Below are 20687 nucleotides of genomic sequence, written 5' to 3' on the forward strand. Positions count from 1 at the left end.
ATGGTAGCTCTATTTTCAACTGTTTGAGGAACCTCCATACTGTTTTCCAGAGTGGCTGCACCAGCTTGCATTCCCACCAACAGTGTAGGAGGGTTCCCCTTTCTCTGCATCCCCGCCAACATCTGTCGTTTCCTGACTTGTTAATTTTTGGCTCAGCTCTTCTTAACTCTCTTTTCAAAGAAACCTGTTCTCAGTTGTACATCAAGATGGGAGAGCTGCAGCTGTGAGTGAATACACTTGACTCAGGGAATAGGAGTTATAAGAAACCTATTTCGTTACAGATCTAGGCCCTGGCTTCTGAAAAGCTTTAACAGTAATAAAGCTGATATTCAGATTGCTGTCTATTTGAATACTGTGTCTTATTTCTGTATTGATTCTAAATATAGAGATTGAAGAGAGGGTATCATTAATTATCACCCTAAAATCTTACCGGTAGAAAGTACCTTGCAAATACTGATTGGTTGAATGAATGAATGAATGAATGAATGAATGAATGAATGAATCTTTGAATGAATGGCTATCAGGTGGCAAAGATGCTACGTAATTCTATTTTTGTTTCTCTGGAGCATAATTGGCTTGCAGAATGCACTCCTGCTTTGCTCCAGTCATATTTTAACTATTCCTCTTAGGCACTGCTCACAAAGGTTAAGAAGCGATGGGCAATGTACAGCTGTCTTTAACTCTATGTGATTTATTTCCTGGGAGACTAGTTAAGGGAATAAAGAACACCTGCTTTCACAGTATTTTTCTCTTCCATATTCCACCAACTAGAGATGTAACTGGGTATAGCAATTCCTTTTTATAAAGCCATTACATCATACTTAAGCTTTATTCACACTTTAGTAAAATCACTTTAATCAGATAATCTACTAACTGTTTAGCAGAGTACTGCTAAATGATAATGAATTCAGTAAAACAGAAAAAAGGAAAGCATGCTCTCTTCCAAATGATCTTCTCCATTATTTCCTTTAATACTGAAAATTATAAACTTTAATACTGAAAATAATAAACATCTATTTTTTTCATTTTATACTTAATATAAGTTTTTACTTTTCACCACATTTTGAATTCTTATTTCATTTGTCTTATTTTTGGTTGAATTCTTTTATAAAATGTAGATTTCTAATTCAGTATTTTTCTAGTAGCAATCGGTTTTACAAATCTTTCAAGTCCAAAGATATTAAGTCTAATAGTAAGATGTTGGAGTTTCAGTGTCTCTCTCTTTGGCATCTTTTCCTAACATCCCTTGGGAGTAACAACTTTCAAATCACATCTGGTCCTACAGGCTAGATAATAAAGTTACTTAAATAATTACTACTGCAATTAAAAATAATTCCACTGTTAATGGGAATGCAAAATGATGCAGCCACTATGGGAAATGGTATGGAGATCTTTCAAAAAAGAAGTAAAACTGGATTAACATATAACCCAGCAATCCTACTTCTGGATATTTACCCAAAGAACTGAATTCAAGATCTCAAAGAGATATTAAAATTCATCTTCATTACAGCATTATTCACAATAGTCAAGATATGGAAGCAACCTAAACATCCATCAACAGATGAGTAGATAAAGAAAATGCAGGCATATACATACAATAGAATATTATTCAGCTTTAAAAAAGGAAGGAAATCCTGTTATATATGGCAACATGGATGGACCTTGAGGACAGTATGCTAAGTGAAATAAACCGGTCACAGAAGGACAAATATTGCATGAGTCCACTTATATAAGATACCTGAAATAGTCAAACTCATAGAATCAGAAAGAAGAAATGTGGTTGCCAGGAGTCAGGGGAAGAGGGAAATGGGAGTTACTAACCAACAGACATAAAGTCTCAAATGTTTAAGATGAATAAGTTCTAGTGATCTGCTATACAACATTATCCCTAAAACTGCATTGTACAGTTAAAAATCTGTTAAGAGGATGGATCTCAGGTTAAGTACTCTTACTACAATAAAATAATAAAATAAAATAAAACAGTTCTACCTCATCACATAGTATCTAATAATTCATAATGACTATTAATAACTCATAGGTAGTCATCTATTTGCTTCTAGAATTAACTCCATACTACATTGGATTTTGTCCCCACCCAAGAGAAAATCTCCATCATCATTTATTATTGCCTCCCAATTGTTCCCCCTGTTTCCAAACTCTCCCTGCTTCTACCTATCTCATGCAGTGCAGTTAAAGGTTATCTTTCTTAAACATTTATTGCATAACACTAATCTTCACATTCCCCAATTAACATTCCAAGCCCCCTCATCTGGCCCGTTCTCTATATGAAATCCCTTAGGCTCCCCACCCCTCTAGACTTTGTGCATAAATGTCTTCCTCTTTACCTGTTTATGTCCTGGTTATCCTTCTTTAGTCTTGCTCATGATATGCCTTCAAAGATCCCCCAAGTCAGGATTAACCACTGATTTTCCTGTGCTCTCACTGCATGTGTGTGTGTACTAGTTTTGTGTTACCTTTTGTTTTAATTGCTTAAGTTACTCTTCTACCCTGCTAGATCATGACTTCTGAGACAGAAAATCCAATGCCTAATTTAATTTTCTATCCTCACAGAAATAGCCCACTGTTATTCACACAGTAAGGCAATCACTACGTACTTGGTGAATGCACAGAAATATGGGCGAGGGGCGCCTGGGTGGCTCAGTCGGTTAAGCGACTGCCTTCGGCTCAGGTCATGATCCTGGAGTCCCAGGATCGAGTCCCGCATCGGGCTCCCTGCTCAGCAGGGGGTCTGCTTCTCCCTCTGACCCTCTTCCCTCTCATGCTCTCTGTCTCTCATTCTCTCTCTCTCAAATAAATAAATAAAATCTTTAAAAAAAAAAAAAGAAATATGGGCGATCATGTGATGCTAGGATGTTGTTCACATGCTGATATTATGGTTTTTCAAAAAATTCTCTGATGCCACTGGCTACTGGGTTTTGTTTGCTTGTTTATTTTTACCTGAAAGCAAAGACAGATGTCCCACATAGGTATAGTTCATGCTAAAAGATGGAAGACGAAAGTAAAGAATAAGTTGGGACTGGTTGGCAACCCTTGCCTCATAAGCATCCCTAGATTTCTATACCAACTAGTTGTCATACAGCTAATGTCTTCAGAAGAGTCTAGAAGATGATCTCTAATCACTATCCTTTGGGTTTCCTAATGGGTTGCTTCCATTACTAATATTATTATCTTAACGCCAACATAAATATAATCCTCCATCACTGGGGAAAAGGAATAATAAACTAGATGTGCATACATAGCCCAATTATTCTCCTTTCCTCCTTTACTTTTTTAAAAAAATTTATTCACTTATTTTAGAGAACAAGAAGGGTGGGCGGGGGGGAAAAGGTAGAGGGAGAAGAAGAGAGAGAGAACCTCCAATAGACTGTCCACTGAGCATGGAGCCCAACACAGTGCTCAATCTCAACACGACCTGAGTTGGAGGCTTAACCGACTGAGCCACCCAGGTGCCTCTCTTCCTTTACTTGTCATCTAAAATACTTGCCAAATTTTTCTATATGTCATTGGCAAATTCATTTATTTTAATTCACTAACACGGTCTCATAATATTACACCTCTATACCAAATCCCCAAATAGTTTACAACTAATAGTCTATTTTTATCTCCCTCTGAAAAAAAACTGAGACTGCCATATTTTTACTGATATTGTTGCTGAGGTTTACATTTAATGCTGGTACATACTTGACACTCAATAAAGATTTTAACTAAATTTGAGAATAGTAACTAAAGATGACAAGTATACTTCAATTTTTCTCTACTTTGTGTCCATATGTTAATGTACTTCCCACTTTGTTTTGTTTCTATTTTAATTCTGGAGTAATCGTTATGTTTGAAAAAAAATAAAGTATACCATGTCTTAAGCATGTCTTATAAAAGTAGATCAACCTGTCACGATCCTGTTTCTACCTTTTGGTATTGCTTTAATGAGACCCTGTTAAGGCATAAACCAGATGGCATATATAGTTATCTATGCTTATTAAAGTCTATATGCAGTTGCACAAATAAATTTTGTATGTAGATTTGAATGATAAATGTCTACTGTTCTGACAAAGGTATTTTATTTCAAATAGAATTATGAAGTTATGTTGGAAAAATAGGATTTCGGAGAACACTGACCTCACTGAGGGCTCCACCCTGATCCCCTTCTCAAGGCCTCATTAATAATAATTAACATGATGTGTTAGGCACTGTTTCTAAAGCTATCAATGGATTTTCTCATCTAACCTTCACAAAAAACAATGAGGTCGGTGATGTTAAGATCTCTATTTTACAGTAAAGCAAATTGAGGTTTGGAGGAGTCAAGATCATTCCACTAGTAAATGGAAAAGCAGTGACTTCTGAACATAGTCAGTGTGACTTAGAATCCACAATGCTCTACCCCATCATAACCCTCTGCATGAAGCCAAGTAGAAAATTTCAGTTTAAACTGAGTTATGTATAGCCCCTTTTTCTTTTTCTAAGCTTACTTCTATTTCTTCTTTCCAATTTCTTTAAATGGGGATAATAAGCAATTCAATTACAAACTCACTTGAATTTATTTATAAGAGCTTTCTTTCAAAACTGCCATGGATAAACTGCCAGGTGCCCAGGTCAACCGAGAACCACCTATCTGTAAATCTATAAATTGTCGAAGTGGAATATCAAGTCATTAATCATATCCTATAATCTTAGGAGAACCAGAAGGCTTTGAGAACTTTGCACACCGATTGCAGGCCCTTGAGTTCTGAAGCTCTCAAGACTGTTAGGACTATCCGTGCTGTGAACATGGAGATGCACCTCTCAGTCCCCCTTCACGAAGGCCCTGCTGCCCTGCTGCAAGGGGTGAGGTCAGAGGACAGTCACCAGCAATCAGTTCCTTCAGGGTCTACCTCAGCTGCAGAGAGCTGCTTTGCCACAGGCCCTGCAGGGAGAGCCCCATGCCTGCACTGGTTACTGAGCTAGGCAGGGAGATGAAGGCCCAGGCCCGACACAGGAAACTCTAATGGGCAAGAGCTTTCTGTCAGGTTGAACTACGCTTTCTCAAACCTGCATCATAGTTTACTTCTTCTCTGCCCGACTCCATTCCCTCAAACTTTCCTCCACCAGAGTTAACCCTTAATAAATATCTGGCTCCCTAAACACCATTTCAGTATCTGTTTCTGGAGAACCTAACTTATGATAGACACTTAAGCCAAACAAGTCAATAAGAATTCAAAGGCTTTGGAGAGTCTGTTTATGGGGGTTCTAGCCCAGAAACCACTAGATGCATGTGGAACACTGAAGGACACCTGAATGGTTTACTTTCTTCATGTACCCCTAAAACGTAAGAATTAGCCCAGACTTCAAGTGAATTTGGCATAGTGCCTAAAGGTCAGTCAAGGTCCTTAGGCCAAAGCTAATGGTACCTCCAAGTTGCTCAATGACCAGGAGCAGACATTCACTTTTAGGGGCCACTAAGCACAAGTTCAGCATGCAACTGCCTAAAATAAAACTCATACACATACACACACACACACACACACATACACCCCTATACCTTCTAAAGCTCTCTTGATTGACCTTGAACCATGTTTAAATTGTATCTGCAATTACATTATCTCCACCTCTTCACAATTGTATTTTTCTCCCATCCATGCAATTATATTTACAAAACATCCAAACAAGCCCCTGCACCTCATGCCCACCCTGCCAAATAAGGCCAGGGTTTGTAGCCAATGTGGAGAGCAAGAAAAATGCATTAAAACTAGCTCATACTCAGAGTTTGGTTTCTTTTAGCCTGGAGCATACAGATATTTTGGATCAGGGAGCCAGTTAGATTATAAAATAAGGAGTCAAAAATTGTGCGTTCTTGTGACTTTATATGATTTTGCAGGATAAAGACTGAAATTCGTAGTCCCCATGTCCTAGTAATACTAAATATTACTTTTGTCCACAAATTTATAGGAGGAACATTGTAAGATTGTAAATTTTCCCACACTTAATATTTAAATAGGCTAAAATGGATTTTTTCTGTGTATATTTAATTACCCCATTTTTAATCTTTTATTTTACAATTTTACTTTTCTCTAAATTAAACTGAATTACATAAATTTCTACATGACCCCTATTCTTATATTACTTTTTAAATGGAACCTTTAGTAAACTGCACAATCTTTGGGTGTTGTACTTTCTGGTATTTATAAAACCTGGTGATTCTTTCACAAAGCATAGGTAATTTCTGACGAAAATACATTTTTTGAGGGAGCTTGCATATAAGTAGAAATTCCAACAAATTCTCAATTTGTTGGTTTGTCTGCCAAGGAAGTTGATATTGTTATTTTACCATACCATAATTTTTTTTTTTAATGATCTCAAAAATGTGACACTGTAAGTAAATCTGACATTTTCCCTAAATATCTCACTCATCTCTTTAGGGCTTTTGATTTTTTCCTTAAAATTAAAATTCATTGTAAACCTACATTTATGGGTCTATTTTCATTTCCTAGTAAGATGACTGATTAACTTTATGGGACCACAAATAAATGACCGAAATTTTATACCCTAATACTCTCAGTTTGAAATCAGGTTTAAAAGGATAGATGATTCAAAGCACTTTCCAGGATAAGAACAATGCAACAACTGTTAATAGGAGTCACACAGCTAAATCCTCCTTCAAAAAGCTTTGAAAATGTGTCCCTGGTGTTATGCTCAACTGATTTATAGAGAGCTTTGGCTTAGGAAGTAACAGTCAAAATTCAAGCATAATTTATAATTTAACCTATAAAAGTTTTAAAAGAGCCCAATATTCATTACTGTCTTTAGGCTTTTCCTTTGCACTCAGTATTATGTTATTAAAAGTCATCCACTTGTTCCTTAATCATCCCACATTCCAGAATCATTCTGGGCTAACTTTGAAGATATTGGTCCTTCACTTTGAAGCACTTTTCTTTGGATCCATTAGTTTGAGACAGTGGAAACAAGTCAAAATGAGACTTTTCTTGCAGTTTAAAATTGCTAGCAATAAACACCATCACATTAGATTTCTGCATATGTGAAGCTTACAGGACTATAAGAGAAAGAAACAAATTGAAAATTGAAAAACAGCATGTTTCGTTACAATACATGAAATATTTTGGTTGAAGTGGAAGAAATATGTCAACTATTAATAGCACTGCCCTAAAATATCCTATTTATAGGATGGCTAATTAAAGCAAGAATCCTTACTAATTCTTTGATTTAAACAATCTGTTCTCCAAATGCAACAAAAAAGGAGGAAAATAAGAAAGAAAAATAAATATGATTTATTTTATGTGGGGATAAAGTGCAGTAGATAAATGGGCTCTTGAGTAAGCAATAACATTACAGCAGGAGAAATGATTTAGAGCATTCTGAAGCCAGGTTAAACAACAACGATGGCTCCAAGTATATAAGCACAGTAAACAAAATGCCAAATTAAAAAATTCCATGTGGTGTTTGGGCCTAATTAAAATTCTAACCAGATTTGCTATGGTTATATTTCATTTGTTGTACAAAAACAGACATCCATGTGTCCTTGTGTTAACTCCAGCACTTACACATCCGTGAAATGGGAATAACTGCATTGTTTCTTCCCCTGGGTGTGAGAATTTACCAGCAAAATGTTCTGGATATAAAGGCTTGAGCTAATTTAGCAATAAATTCCATAAAAGATTTGAATATAAAACATTATAGTTGCAACAATCCCATTAAGCTAGTAATAGAAATGAAAATTATTTACTCTGGGAATCTGACTGTATTGCTGTTAAATCATTTGCTTATGTAAATTATTCGTATATCAGAAAAAGTAGAAGTTCCATGTGTTTATTTCCATTTTCACCAAGGCCTAAAGCCATATAACATATTTGATTTCTGGCTTACCTGATGTTTCTTAGCTATTAGTTTACATCAGTACCCATCCTCTCAAGAAATAAAATAAATCTGAACCAAGCTTTAGGAAGGAAGAAGCTTAAAGCCAGAATTTATTTCAGTTATTACTGCATAGATAATATGGTAAAAGTTAAAATCTTAAAGCATTCTTTATTGGTAAATTAAACCTTATTTTTCATTCTTGGAGTAGTACTATCAAAATATGGATACTTAATATTCAGAATTCAGGCACAATTTTTAAGTGTGGAAATATTTAATGAGACTTCTCTGCAGTTATAATGTCTAATACTTCAACATTTAAAAGTACTGTAAGAGCAGTAATTAATTAAGCCTTACGACATCGTAAGTTAATAGCCTTACAACATCCTACATTAATATTAAGTTATCTGCCTTTGGTTAAACATAGGCCGTTGTTGGGGGGAAAAAATAACAAGGTTAATTTACTTGAATATTCTCTGTTCTGGATATTTGTAAACAAATGAGTCAGATTCATAAGTAATTTTTATTCTAGTTATGTTTCTCATTATAAATAAAATACAGCATTTAGAAAAATTCCATTATAAAGTATGTTCATAAACTGTAAGTTTATTAACAAATACCGTAATGAGCAACTCCTATGTGGTAAAATTGTTCTGAATCTGGGAGGGACCTCCAATATTGTGAGCTAATTTTTATTTTATGGTAATAAATTAATATGGTTTTATTTAATTCTACATCATAGATGAAACTTATTCAGTAAAATTCTTAGTGGTACATCGACTCATCTGTTAGAACTTCATGTTAGCCAGTGATCTCCCTGTGAAATATAAAAGATTGATATATGACATTTAGTAAGTTGACAAAAAAAGAATAAAGGGTAAAAGAGTCTTGAAAATATTTTCATGAGTTGAATTCATTTAGACCAGATGAAGAAAATCAAGTGGAAACTAAAGGTACTAGGACTAAGGAGTCCAAAACGAAGTCTTATGCTGGCTCATGTAACTTCTTTCCAGTCTTCAATCACTAAAAATACCCTAGAAAATGCTAGTCCCATCAAGGACATTCAGTCTTGCATAGCAAACTGTGGAAGCATTGAAGTGGGCTCCGGCATGACCATTGCTTAAGAGATACTGAAAACTCTCTACTATACCCCAGCCTTTGGTACAAGTCAGAAATGTGAAAAAGGTTTAATGAAGATGTGAGGGCAAAAGAATGTTCTCTATTTCCACAAGAGTAGAACTTAAATTCACTTCTACATGATCAGTAATTCTGCTAAGCATGGTCAGGTGGAAACTCAAATCTTCATCAGCTGGAGAAGGAAGCAGGAGTCCAAGACTCATGCCATTTCTACAGACACTTCCCCCACCAGATTTCTTAGCTTCCTACTGAGGGTGGGGACTCAGATAAAGTGAGTGAAGTGCCTTTCGGGCAACATGGAAGGAGGCACACCATCGCCCTGCTAGTGAGGGTCTCCTTCAATGGTGTATTGTTAGTATCTCACTTGCCCTACCCTCATCTAGGCCCTGTTTGACTATCGCTTTTTCAACAGTTTTATGGCAAGAAGCTCAAAATTACAAAGCACTCTTGATGACCAGCAAATGAGTTTGTATTTTAGAAAGGCAGGGGGAGGAGGGAGCAATATAAAAAATGGAGTACATAAACAAAAATGTTCAAAAGGGAGGTTACCTCCTAATTAAAGAAATATCATTCACCCAAATTTTACAAAGTTGCTAATCATCCAGACTAATTATTCAACCATTCATTTGGGATTGAAACATAATCTATTTTTTCAAAAATGTGCATCATCTTGGATGAAATCCAGCCCTAAAAACATATCTATATGTAGTAAAGGTCTGATACAATAGTTATTCTTTTTTTTTTTTTTTTTTAAGATTTTATTTATTTATTTGACAGAGAGAGACATAGTGAGAGCAGGAACACAAGCAGGGGGAGTGGGAGAGGGAGAAGCAGGCTTCCTGCGGAGCAGGGAGCCCGATGTGGGACTCGATCCCAGGACCCTGGGATCATGACCTGAGCCGAAGGCAGACACTTAACAACTGAGCCACCCAGGTGCCCGATACAATAGTTATTCTTGAAAGTGTATGATAAACCTATCCCTACCCCCGCCTCTAAATATACAAAGAGGCTCCAATATAATAATGAACTCTATTTCCAGTGAATGTCTTTAAAGCTACTACAATATAACTAAAGGATTCTAATTGTAGGAGTTTTTGTAGTTGCCAATTTCTAATCAAATGACAATAGCTCCTCAAGATTGAGCTAAATAGGTAGTTTTATGTTGGAAATAGAATATAAAAATCTTACAAAATGAAAACCTTTCAAAGGGAATAATGACTCCTAGGGCTCAATTGTATCTGAAGTACCAGAGAGAAGGATACTTGGACTGTTAGGTTCCTGGCTTAATTGTAACACAAGTCACCATTTTGAAAACCAAGTGGATTAATGTTAGAAGCAGTACCTATTGAACCCTTTTCATAAGGAACTTAACCTTTTCAATTTAATACCTTTGATTTCCAAATTCATTTGCAAGTAAAAATAAAACTATTTAGTCTTGGTGACTTTCCAAGACCTGTGAATTCAGAATTCTTAAATTTATGTTTCTTGAAATCAGAGACTATCCACTTACTACCCATTTATTTCCACTTACAATTCTTCCTGTATACTCACAGGATAGAAGCTTTAAAAAAGGATATTAAGATGTACATCCTGACTTTTGGAACTGAATTCAAAATAGTAAAGATCCTTTGTTTCATAGTTCTTGAGTCTAATTTACTATAAGCAACATCTTCCTAGAGATATGTTTAATATTAAGGCAAAGGTGAAAAAAATCATTATATATATTTGAGAATTTTCATCAGACATTTTGTCATTGTAATAATTTGTAGTCCATGAAAAACATGAAGAAACTCTGATCAGTCTACTAAGTCCTTCTACTAAAATGTATAGGACAGAATTTTTTTTAAGTAGCCAGGGTTTGGAGTGCCTGGGTGGCTCAGTTGGTTAAATGTCCAACTCCTGGTCTCTGTTCAGGTTGTGATTTCGCAGTCATGAGATGGAGCACCATGTTGGGCTCCGTGCTGAGTGGGGAGCCTGCTTCAGATTCTCCCTCCCCCTCCCCCTCTGCTCCTACCCCTGCTTGCTTGCACTCTCTCTCTCTTTCTCTCCTAAAATAAATAAATAAAACCTTAAGTATCCAGGGTTTGGTTTTACAGTATTTTATAGATTTTTTCTAAAGATTTTATTTATTTATTTGAGAGACAGCATGAATGGGGGAGGGACAGAATGAGAGGGAAAAGGACAAGCAGATTCCCTGCTGAGCTGGGAGCCAGACACAGGCTGGAGATGGGGCTCAATCCCAGGACCCTGAGATCATAACCTGAGCCAAAGTCAGAAGCCTATATTTTAGGCATCTGAACAATATTTTATAGATTTTTAAGCACTGATTATATGTGATAGTCACATAATCCTTTGAAACTAAGTCAAGAATTGTTTCTACACTACAGATAACAAAATATAGGCTCAAAGAGGACATGTGACTTGACCAAGTTCAGAGCATTAATAAATGCACAAGAGGGGTTAGAATCCAGATCTTTTTATTCCCCATCCAGTGTGTTTTCCACTACACAGCTACAACTGGCTGAAAGTAATATTGAGTACTGAACATTTTCTATGCTAATAGAAAAAGATTGAGGTCTCTAAAACTTCCATATGATATGGCTGTTGATCATGTATATCCTTGATATCTAATTCCTTTAAATGTAGAGCACCTTGAAATTCTTTCCTCTTCCTTGTAAGAGAAATACAACTGTGTCTATTGGCAAGGTACACTTTGTAAATATTGGCCACAGATAAATACACAAGAAAGGGCCACATAAAAGTACAAGTGCGTCACTGCTATCGTCAAGCCCACTCTGTCACCAATGGGACAAGAAAAGTGACCTCCCAAGCCAAGGCAATGCTTATAGATCTGCCCACAGGGTATCTTCTGCAATCTATTTATTAGCTATAACTAGCTATACTGCCACTAATCTTCAGTGACTACTCTCACTGCCCTTCACTGACCATTACATAACCACATTCTAAGAATTTTTAGGTGATGTCCATCTAAAAAGAAGAAATTTGCATATAATTTTCTAAAAGAGTTGCATTTTAAAAGTGAAAGCAGGAAGAAAAGTAGGTAGAGGACTGTTCCAAAATAAGTGAATAAAACACAAGCCCCCTTGGACTGCTGTACAGAATTTTAAGTCACTATTGTGAAGTTCAAGAACTTCTATTTTTCATGCCTGGCTTTCCTCCAAAACTCTGGCCAGTAATGATTGAGTGTGAGTAATGACTTTTACATCATGAAATGATGGCTTATTCCCCCTACAAATTTGTCATTCTTGGCTATGAACTTTGGCAGACCTTTAAAACATATATGCCACCCTGAGCTAGAAGAACTATTTTCACTGTAGTCTATCCATATAATTAAGTCATTTTGTTGTGGTTGTGATTGGGGTCATATAGAGCACTTACTATGATCATGGAGAACTGGCTTCTAATCTCAGTCATATCTATGCCATTTTAAGTAGTCGCTCAATTTCTCCGTTTCTGGTGTCTGATGGAGGTACACCTATCCCTGCCTACTTATTTTTGTAAGAAGAAAAAGATATTCCAAGGGACATGGACTTTGCAGTCTTAGAAGACACATCTAACTGTAAATGGTATTACTTTCATTACTATCTATTCTCTCTGGAGTGATATATGAGTACCCTTGAGATATTACTAACACTGAACTAAAACCAGTATTCACTCTCAGAGTTTGTATCTAGTCGCTGCATCTTTGACGATGGTTTAGAACATATCTCCTTTCTGGCTCTCTTGTTGCAATTAAACTGAATCCAAGAAAATGGTTGTTTCTAGGTTTTTAAATTTAAAATGGTAGTTTCTGATACTTTGCCCTGAGATCTTGTGTTATTTCCCTCTCTCTCTCTCTCCTTCCCCCTCCTCACTCCTCACCTCTGTCTCTTTCTGTCTCCCTCTCTCTTCCTTTCCTTTTACTCTTATTCTTTCCCCACCCTGTCACTGGAGACCACAAAGATCAACAGGCACTGCTTAGCCCTACAGATGTCACTTGGGGCTAAATATCATACTGAATCCTGACTTGAGCAATCTAAGCAATAGAAGCTGTGGAAGCATTTGGAGGATTTTTAGTCAACCCAGTGAGCATACAAAGTATTAGCAGAACACTCAAAACTATTAGGACCTATTTTTACACCAACAGATAGAGGTTGTTTTGGGTTTTTTTCTACTTCACTTTTTATAGCTCTTACTACTAAAGAAGCAATCTATTTAAAGCTATTGTGATTACTTAAACTTTATATTCACTAAAAATGTTTTTCATTGGCAAAGTTTCCATGGAGTAATTTCAGACTTCTCTGGTAATAAATGCCTTCATAAAGTTATAGGAAGCCACAGAAGCTCCTACTGGAATTTCATAATCCAATGGTGGGGAAGAACACTTCATGTTCTCTTCCCAGACCTGTTTTTCAGTTATAGATACATTCAGAAGGACAGAATTATCAGCAGCTAATTGCCTCAATGTCTTAATCTGCAAAATAAAAATAATAAATGTGGACTCCCAAGGGAAGGGCTAAGAGGGAAAAGAAAAAAGTAAAGATAAGGTCTACATCATGGATAGCAAATATCAGAATTATGTAGATATTTTCCTTCCAAAATTTTTTCCTAAAAAATGACATTTCAAAAGAGAAAAATATTACAGTGAGCCAGGAAAGCATAGCTTAACACATTACCTTCTGTGCTGTGGTTCATGAACATGGAAGCAACTTTGTGTTTGAACCCTAACTGTGTGCAGTAGTGACTGGGCACAGACAGAGCCCTGATAGACTTTAAAAGTAATTTTTCCTAAACAGAACACTTACACTTTACATGTTCACAGGAATTGTGACCCTTCTTGACACTGGGTGAAAATTGCCATGATTTTACTCAGAGCAGTTGAAAATGAACATTTACGAAACCCAGTAGATTCAATATTAAAGCCAATATTAATAAATTAGCACTTCAGAACTACACGCAAATCTGTATTTGCTTCCTAAGTAACTCCTTTGCTTCATGCTAAACTACTCCCCATATGATTTTATCAGAAACAATAAATATGGGAATGTTACCTTGACAGAAAGGAGCCTGGTGCCAGGTCTTGAAAATTTCCATTGATGGTGTGCAATCACGTTGGTAAAGCCAAAACCAGTCTTCAGGGTCTTCACCACTTTGCAAGCTGTCAAAATCCTCGTCATTTTGAAGATGTTGATTTGTGACTAAAATTAAATAAAACTATATATATTTATGAGAATTTTGTTTTAAGATTTTTAAAATTAATGTGAAAGAAAGATGGGGGGTGCAGTCCAGTGTTTAAGGCTGACTGCACAGCAATCTTTGAATTTCCATTCATTCTGTCATTAAATGTCTTCAGCCACAGCTCCTCCTTCTCTTAACCCCTCCTCCTGAGGTAATGTTCGGAGATGTTCCATGGACATGTAATACAAATTGCAACACATCAAACACTACCTTCTCCTGCTGAGATAATGCTAGCGTTGTAGAAAACCAGTCATCCATCAAAGGAACTGCTTATGCAGCTGAATAGAATGACCTAGACACAGCGGATAACCTTAGGAATCTCACCCTAAAGAGTAGTAACTTTCTAATAATGCCAAAGATCAAAGGCTTTTACTTGTCTTAGATGTGATGTCTAATTTGCCTCAAAAGAGGTTTTGGATTCCCAAAGAAACCTGAAGAATTGCCATTTTCTGCTTAGAAAAAGATGTTGCAAACCACATATCGTAAAAATTACATCAGAATGAACTTTTCTCCATAAATAAAGATTGTTCTTTTTTGAGTTAATAAAGTAGTATATTACATCCTTACTATTGCATTGTTTTGTATTCCAAATCTTAAAGCAATCAGTAATATTAAGTAAAACACAACTGGAGCAAAGTAGCCTGTTTATATATATCTCTCTAAGAGTCATAAGATGTGTATGAACAAGAGCAAGCATTGATTTTCATGTAAGTATTATTCCTAAGTCAAGATTTTTTTAGTTTTTAAAATGTTACATTTATAAAATTCTTGAGCATTCATGCTTCAACTAAGTCGAAATGGATTCATGTAGCCCTTCAATCCCATATTTAATCAGGTAGGCAAAGGGTCTCATTGGCTTGTGGAAGCGCTCATGTCAGTCATGTGTCTGTGTAGATCAGGAAGCACTGTAGCATCATCCTTTAGTATCCCTGCAAAGGAGGCCAAGAAATGAAACCTCCCTACCAGGGCTTCCCATATGGAAAAGATGGCATAGAATGGCATAGAGATTGTAAACTTCACATGCATAAGATGAGTGCCAGAACTGGGGGAGTGAGATGACTTTGGTTTTTTTTAAAAGGAACAAAGCTTAAGTTCAGTCTTCTGTCTTCCTTAATGCATTTTGTATAAACATTCTCTGAAGCCAAAGTACTTCATTGTCCCCGGTGATAGAAAACTGAAAAAATAGTCTCAATCTAGTGTATATAAGTAATTAATAAAATAAGTAATGTTATGGTAGTGTGTCCAAATGCAATGGAAAAGTAAAGAGAAAGAGAAGAAAGAAAGAAAGAAAGAAAGAAAGAAAGAAAGAAAGAAAGAAAGAAAGAAGAAAGAAAGAAAGAAAGAAAGAAAGAAAGAAAGAAAGAAAGAAAGAAAGAAAGAAAAAGAAAGAAAGAAAGAAAAAGGCCTCCTTGCTCATGTCCAGTAAAATTTAAGTATGGGATTATGTTTTCCTGAACTATGTTATCCTAAAGGATGCATAAGTGTTCACCAAGAGGATGAAAGGGGAAAAAAACAGAAGGGATGGCATGAGCAACAGCACTCACATGAAAATCATATGGTGTATGGGGGGAAAAAAAGAAGAAGCTGCAACAGTCTGATGAAGCCTGGCTGCAGGTATAGGGTGGGGAAGTGAACAGGAAACAAAACATGGAAGACTTTGTGTGCCTTAAAATGGTTGGCCTTAATTCATAAATACTGTTCATGGTAGTCATGGAAGTGTTTTTGAAAAGAGATGGAATTTCTGTGAAAGAAAAAATGAATTAGAAAAAATGAATTGGAGGACATTGAAACCGGTAGAAGAAAAACTCCCAACTCAGAATACAAAGATTTTAAAAACAGTACTTACTACTTACTGGCTTAGTCTAATTCCATATTAGGCCTTGGTCTCACTCCTTGTGTTTGTGTCTCTCTTTGTCTCTGTCTGTCTGTCTGTCTCTCTCTCTCTCTCTCTATATATATATAGACAGGCTTAACTTTCCCTACTTAGAACAATGACATACATTTATACTTACTTTGGAAAATTTTTTAAATGCAAAATAAATTTAAATCAGTCATAGTCCCATTACCCAGAGGTACTCATGCAGTAGACATTGTAGTATATTTTCTCCCTTCTTTCCCTGTGCTTTGAATATGACAGTTGGGGTACTGAAGACTTCAGAGTTTGAACAAGGAAAAGACATTAGTAAGTACCTTCATAGACATTTATAACAGTTAGCCAAAAGCATGATGAACTAAACATGGTTTTCCAGAGAGATGTCTACAACTTTAGGATATAATTCCATGACTCTAGAGTCTAAAGAAAAATGTAGGCCTGAGAGTTGTAATGGGCTTTCATTTGGGTCAGTAAAAGGCCCTGGATGTAGGCTCTGGTCTCTGTTTCCAGTCATCAAAATGAAAGAAGAAAGGCAGAATATTTAGATTTTTTTTTTTAAGTATTCTGAATTAGAGACTTAGAAAACTCACCCATCATAATTCTACAATCATCTTGGGAATTGGAAAGACCAATAAATAAAATGATGAGTAGTTTCAGATTTGAGTGTTAAAGATCGACTGAAATCTACAACAAAACTGGAAAAAAAAACCAAGATTGTTGGTGAGGGAGTTTACATCAGGATAGATCAAAAGGGTGTGATGATAAGAGCTGATTGGTAGGAAACATTAAAGCTAGAGATGAAAAATTTAGTGGAAATATTAAACTTTTATGAAAGACATTTATCAAAGCATTTTAAAAGAAAGTATTTTTCATGTTGGAATGATTTTTTTTTTCCCCTCTGATAGCATTTACATGGTCCTCCCCTCATGTAAGCGGTCTGCGCACAACTAAGCAGGGTGACAGGCATGCATGCATGTACACACAGGGGCCTGGGGAAATCTGTGCATTTGAAATGTATTCTGTATGAGCCAGGATACAAATCCTCTAATCTTTTAAGTCACTCACTCAAAAAGAAAAATATTGCATATAAATTCAGCCCTTCTTTTCTATTGATACATTTATCATAGTTATCACTGTTTATAGCACTGGGCTACTTGCCCCTGCACAATCTCATATAGAAAATTAAAAATTATTAAAACCAAACGTTCTTGATTTTGTTGGATTTTGATTCTTGAACATTTTTATCTAATGCTGAGAAAGTATTTTATTTCTTCCATAAACTGGAAAATGCCTTGTGTGATATAAAGAAAAAAAGAGGGGAAGGAAGAGAGAGAGACAAAAGTATCCTTAACCAGTATAATTATTTATCATTTCTTAAGAGGAATGGAAGCATTAGCCTTCCAAAACCCTAAGAGCACTTAATTTGATAAATTTGTCATTGGGATATCTGGTATTAAAAATGGTACTATATCAAGTACTAAGTGATATTTATTTCCATTTAATATTTAAAAATTTTTTTAAATATAAAAAAATAGATAATAGTCCACCACCCAAACATAAAGTCTGTTAATATTTTAGTGTACCTTCTTCTTATCCCTATGTAAGGGTCATAGTTTTGAAACTGTGATCAACTTGCATTATGCTTTTGTGAGGTAATATTATATCAAGAGTACATTCTATGTTATTACATGTTCTTTTAAAACCTTAATTGAAAGAGCTGTAAAATATCTGATTTTCATTGCTTCTGTTGTTGCTACAGTGCATATCAATATTGCTATTTTTTGTCACTATTGCCAAATTTCTCTCCAAAGAGAGTATACTCATCTGTTACCAATTGCAATAGATGAGTGTCCCTCTCAATACACCCTGCCAACATTAGGCATTATCTTTTATTTGTTTATCTAAGCACAGAAAATGGTATTTTGTTTTCATTTAAATTTGAAATTACTAGTGAGGTCTAAAAGTTCCATGTGCTTTTTATAAGTACTATTTCTTCTTTTTTACATCTTTTTGTTCCTATCATTAAAATCATTCATGTTAAAGATCAAGAATATTTCTTAAAAGGAAACATCAAGTAACACTGATTGACAGCAGCCTATATTAGTGTTTGTACTAATTTCAATGTCTTCTTCAGTTGGATGATCCACTGACATAAACAAGGGGAGATCTGTTACCAACTGGAAAAAATGAGACCAGCTCATCTTAGAGAGCAAAGCCAGCAAAAGTTGAAACATAGAGAAAATAATGGTGTTAGTAATTCCTTCTTAAAAAGTACAGAAACTGCCAATTGCCCTCTTGAATTGTGTCTTGCTAGGTAATGAATCAAAGGCAATGCTAAGAAAGTGATACATCTATCAAAAAGTCTTTAATAGGACAAGCATGCAAGAGGTGCTTCTGGAAAAGTGATTGAATAAATGAATGGATTCCTATATACTGAGTTCCTGCCTGATCAATTATGCTTATTTAAGCAGAAACAAAATTATGTCAACGAATATAAGAGGAAAGAAAGATGTTCAGGAATAGGAAAAAAGAACTGTCAATCAAGAATTCTACAAAAGGTTATTTTGAAAAGATAAATTTTAAGCAAGAGGCAAGGTATGTCTGGAAAGCAAACAAAGTCAGAGTAAAAGAAGATGAAGTAACACCTCCAAAAGAGAAAGCTCTATTTTGTGTTTGAGTAGGGATGCCAGAAAGTAGAACGTAAAAGGTAGAAATGATTATGTTTCAATTCTGATTTTTATTAGCCTAATATAGCAAGGAACACCATCACAAGTAAGGATATGGACAAAAAAGACTACTCTTTCAAAGAAAGTGATGTGGATTTGTACCTGCAGAAAAGGCACATACTTTCTCCCATCACAGAAACCAGAACAAACTAGTAGATAAAATAAAGTTTGGTAGGGAGAAGATTTAACAATAATAACAACTGACAGATATTAGGTTATTAGATGATGGAGTTTTTAAAAAATCAGATGTCTTTGGAAATCCAATCAAGTGAGACACATTCATTAAGATCCAATTGGCATTTGGAGGGATAGAGAGTGAGGGACCAGTTTTCATGAATGTGTTTATCAATCTAATATTGATAACATAAAGGTTGAAGTGATACAAAGGAAGGTGCAAAATAAAGCTGGAAAAGAGGCTTTTTAAAATGGTTTCACACGTAAAATCCAAGGCACATGTGATTTATATCCTAGGATAATAAAAAAGCTATCATAAATGACACCCCACTTGAAGGTACTTTATTTTTTTTTAAAGATTTTATTTATTTATTTGAGAGAGTGAGAATGAGAGAGAGAGAGCATATGAGAGGGAGGAGGGTCAGAGGGAGAAGCAGACTCCCTGCTGAGCAGGAAGCCTGATGCGGGACTCGATCCCAGGACTCCAGGATCATGACCTGAGCCAAAGGCAGTCACTTAACCAACTGAGCCACCCAGGCGCCCCTTGAAGGTACTTTAAAGAGAACAGGTTAATCCACACAAGCAGCATGTATTTATAAAGAATAAATCTTGTCATACTAATTCCTACCTTTAAGAAAAGAGACATAACTACTAGACTAACTAGAAATGTTAGATGCAATCTACCTTATTTCGAGAGCACTGAGTACATATTCTAGACCAGGATTAGGTGCATACACATCTGCTGGAGAACGTGCATAAATGTAAGAGGACACAGTGAATTAGCCAGTGAGTAAACCAAGCTTTTTATGTATTTGTGGGATGAGAACAGAGTGCACAATGCCTTAGGTAGTTGATTCAGAATTCGCAGTGACCTTGGCAAATCGAAGACATACTCAAACACAAACAGAGTAAAGTGCAAGCAAAGTGAGGTCAAGTGTAAGTCAGTCCAAAAAGAGGGAGAAAAGCAAACTGCAAATACAAGCTATGGGGAACTGATTATATATTGTATATTATATGGAAATAGGCCAAAAAGCGTATGTAGCAGTCATAAAGCAGAGCAGGCTGCCCAGAGTTAATTATAGTAAGCTGTTATTATGAAAGCCATACACGGCAGAACTTAGAGTGAGATTTAAGGAAAAAAAAAAAAAAAAAACTCGAAGTTCACTAGAAAGTTAAATATTAAATAACTTAAAATACTAAAAACGGAATTTTGACAATAAGATGACTCTTAAATTTAAAATCATGTCATGCAGGATTCCTAATTGAAATTTTCCAATCTTCTTGAAAGTCTCCCCCCGCAAAAAAAGAAGCAATTAGTGGTGAATAAATAAGAACAATTCTACAATAGAAGTTAAAACATTGGAATTTATACCTACAATATATTAGCATATACCTGTATCTATATAGAGAGATATACACACAATTTGCTATTATCTCAGTAAGTGCAAATAAGTATTTAAATAAATCCATTTCAATGGCTCCAATGATGATAAATATGATCCTGCCTGAAAGTTGAGGTATTTGCCATTTGTGGATCACCTACTAAGTGCTGAGCTAAGTACTTGGTATACATTATTGGCTAATCTTTTTTTATTTTAAAGATTTTATTTATTCACTTGAGGCACAGAGATATGGAGAGAGAGAGAGCATGAGCAGGGGGGAGACAGAGGGAGAGG

General features: G+C 35.6%; 1 protein-coding gene across 1 annotated transcript in view; it reads right to left on the reverse strand.

Moving 5' to 3' along the window:
* Positions 1 to 20687, reverse strand: part of CPS1 (carbamoyl-phosphate synthase 1) — a 171537-nt gene that overhangs the window by 97430 nt on the left and 53420 nt on the right. The window contains exon 2 of the mRNA XM_081815309.1: positions 14008 to 14198. Within this exon, the coding sequence (XP_081671435.1) occupies positions 14008 to 14198 (191 nt within the window). The remainder of the gene's footprint in view (positions 1 to 14007; positions 14199 to 20687) is intronic.

This window comes from Leptonychotes weddellii, chromosome 3 (assembly GCF_054177405.1).
Source record: "Leptonychotes weddellii isolate Sample4059 chromosome 3, ASM5417740v2, whole genome shotgun sequence".
NCBI lineage: Eukaryota > Metazoa > Chordata > Mammalia > Carnivora > Phocidae > Leptonychotes > Leptonychotes weddellii.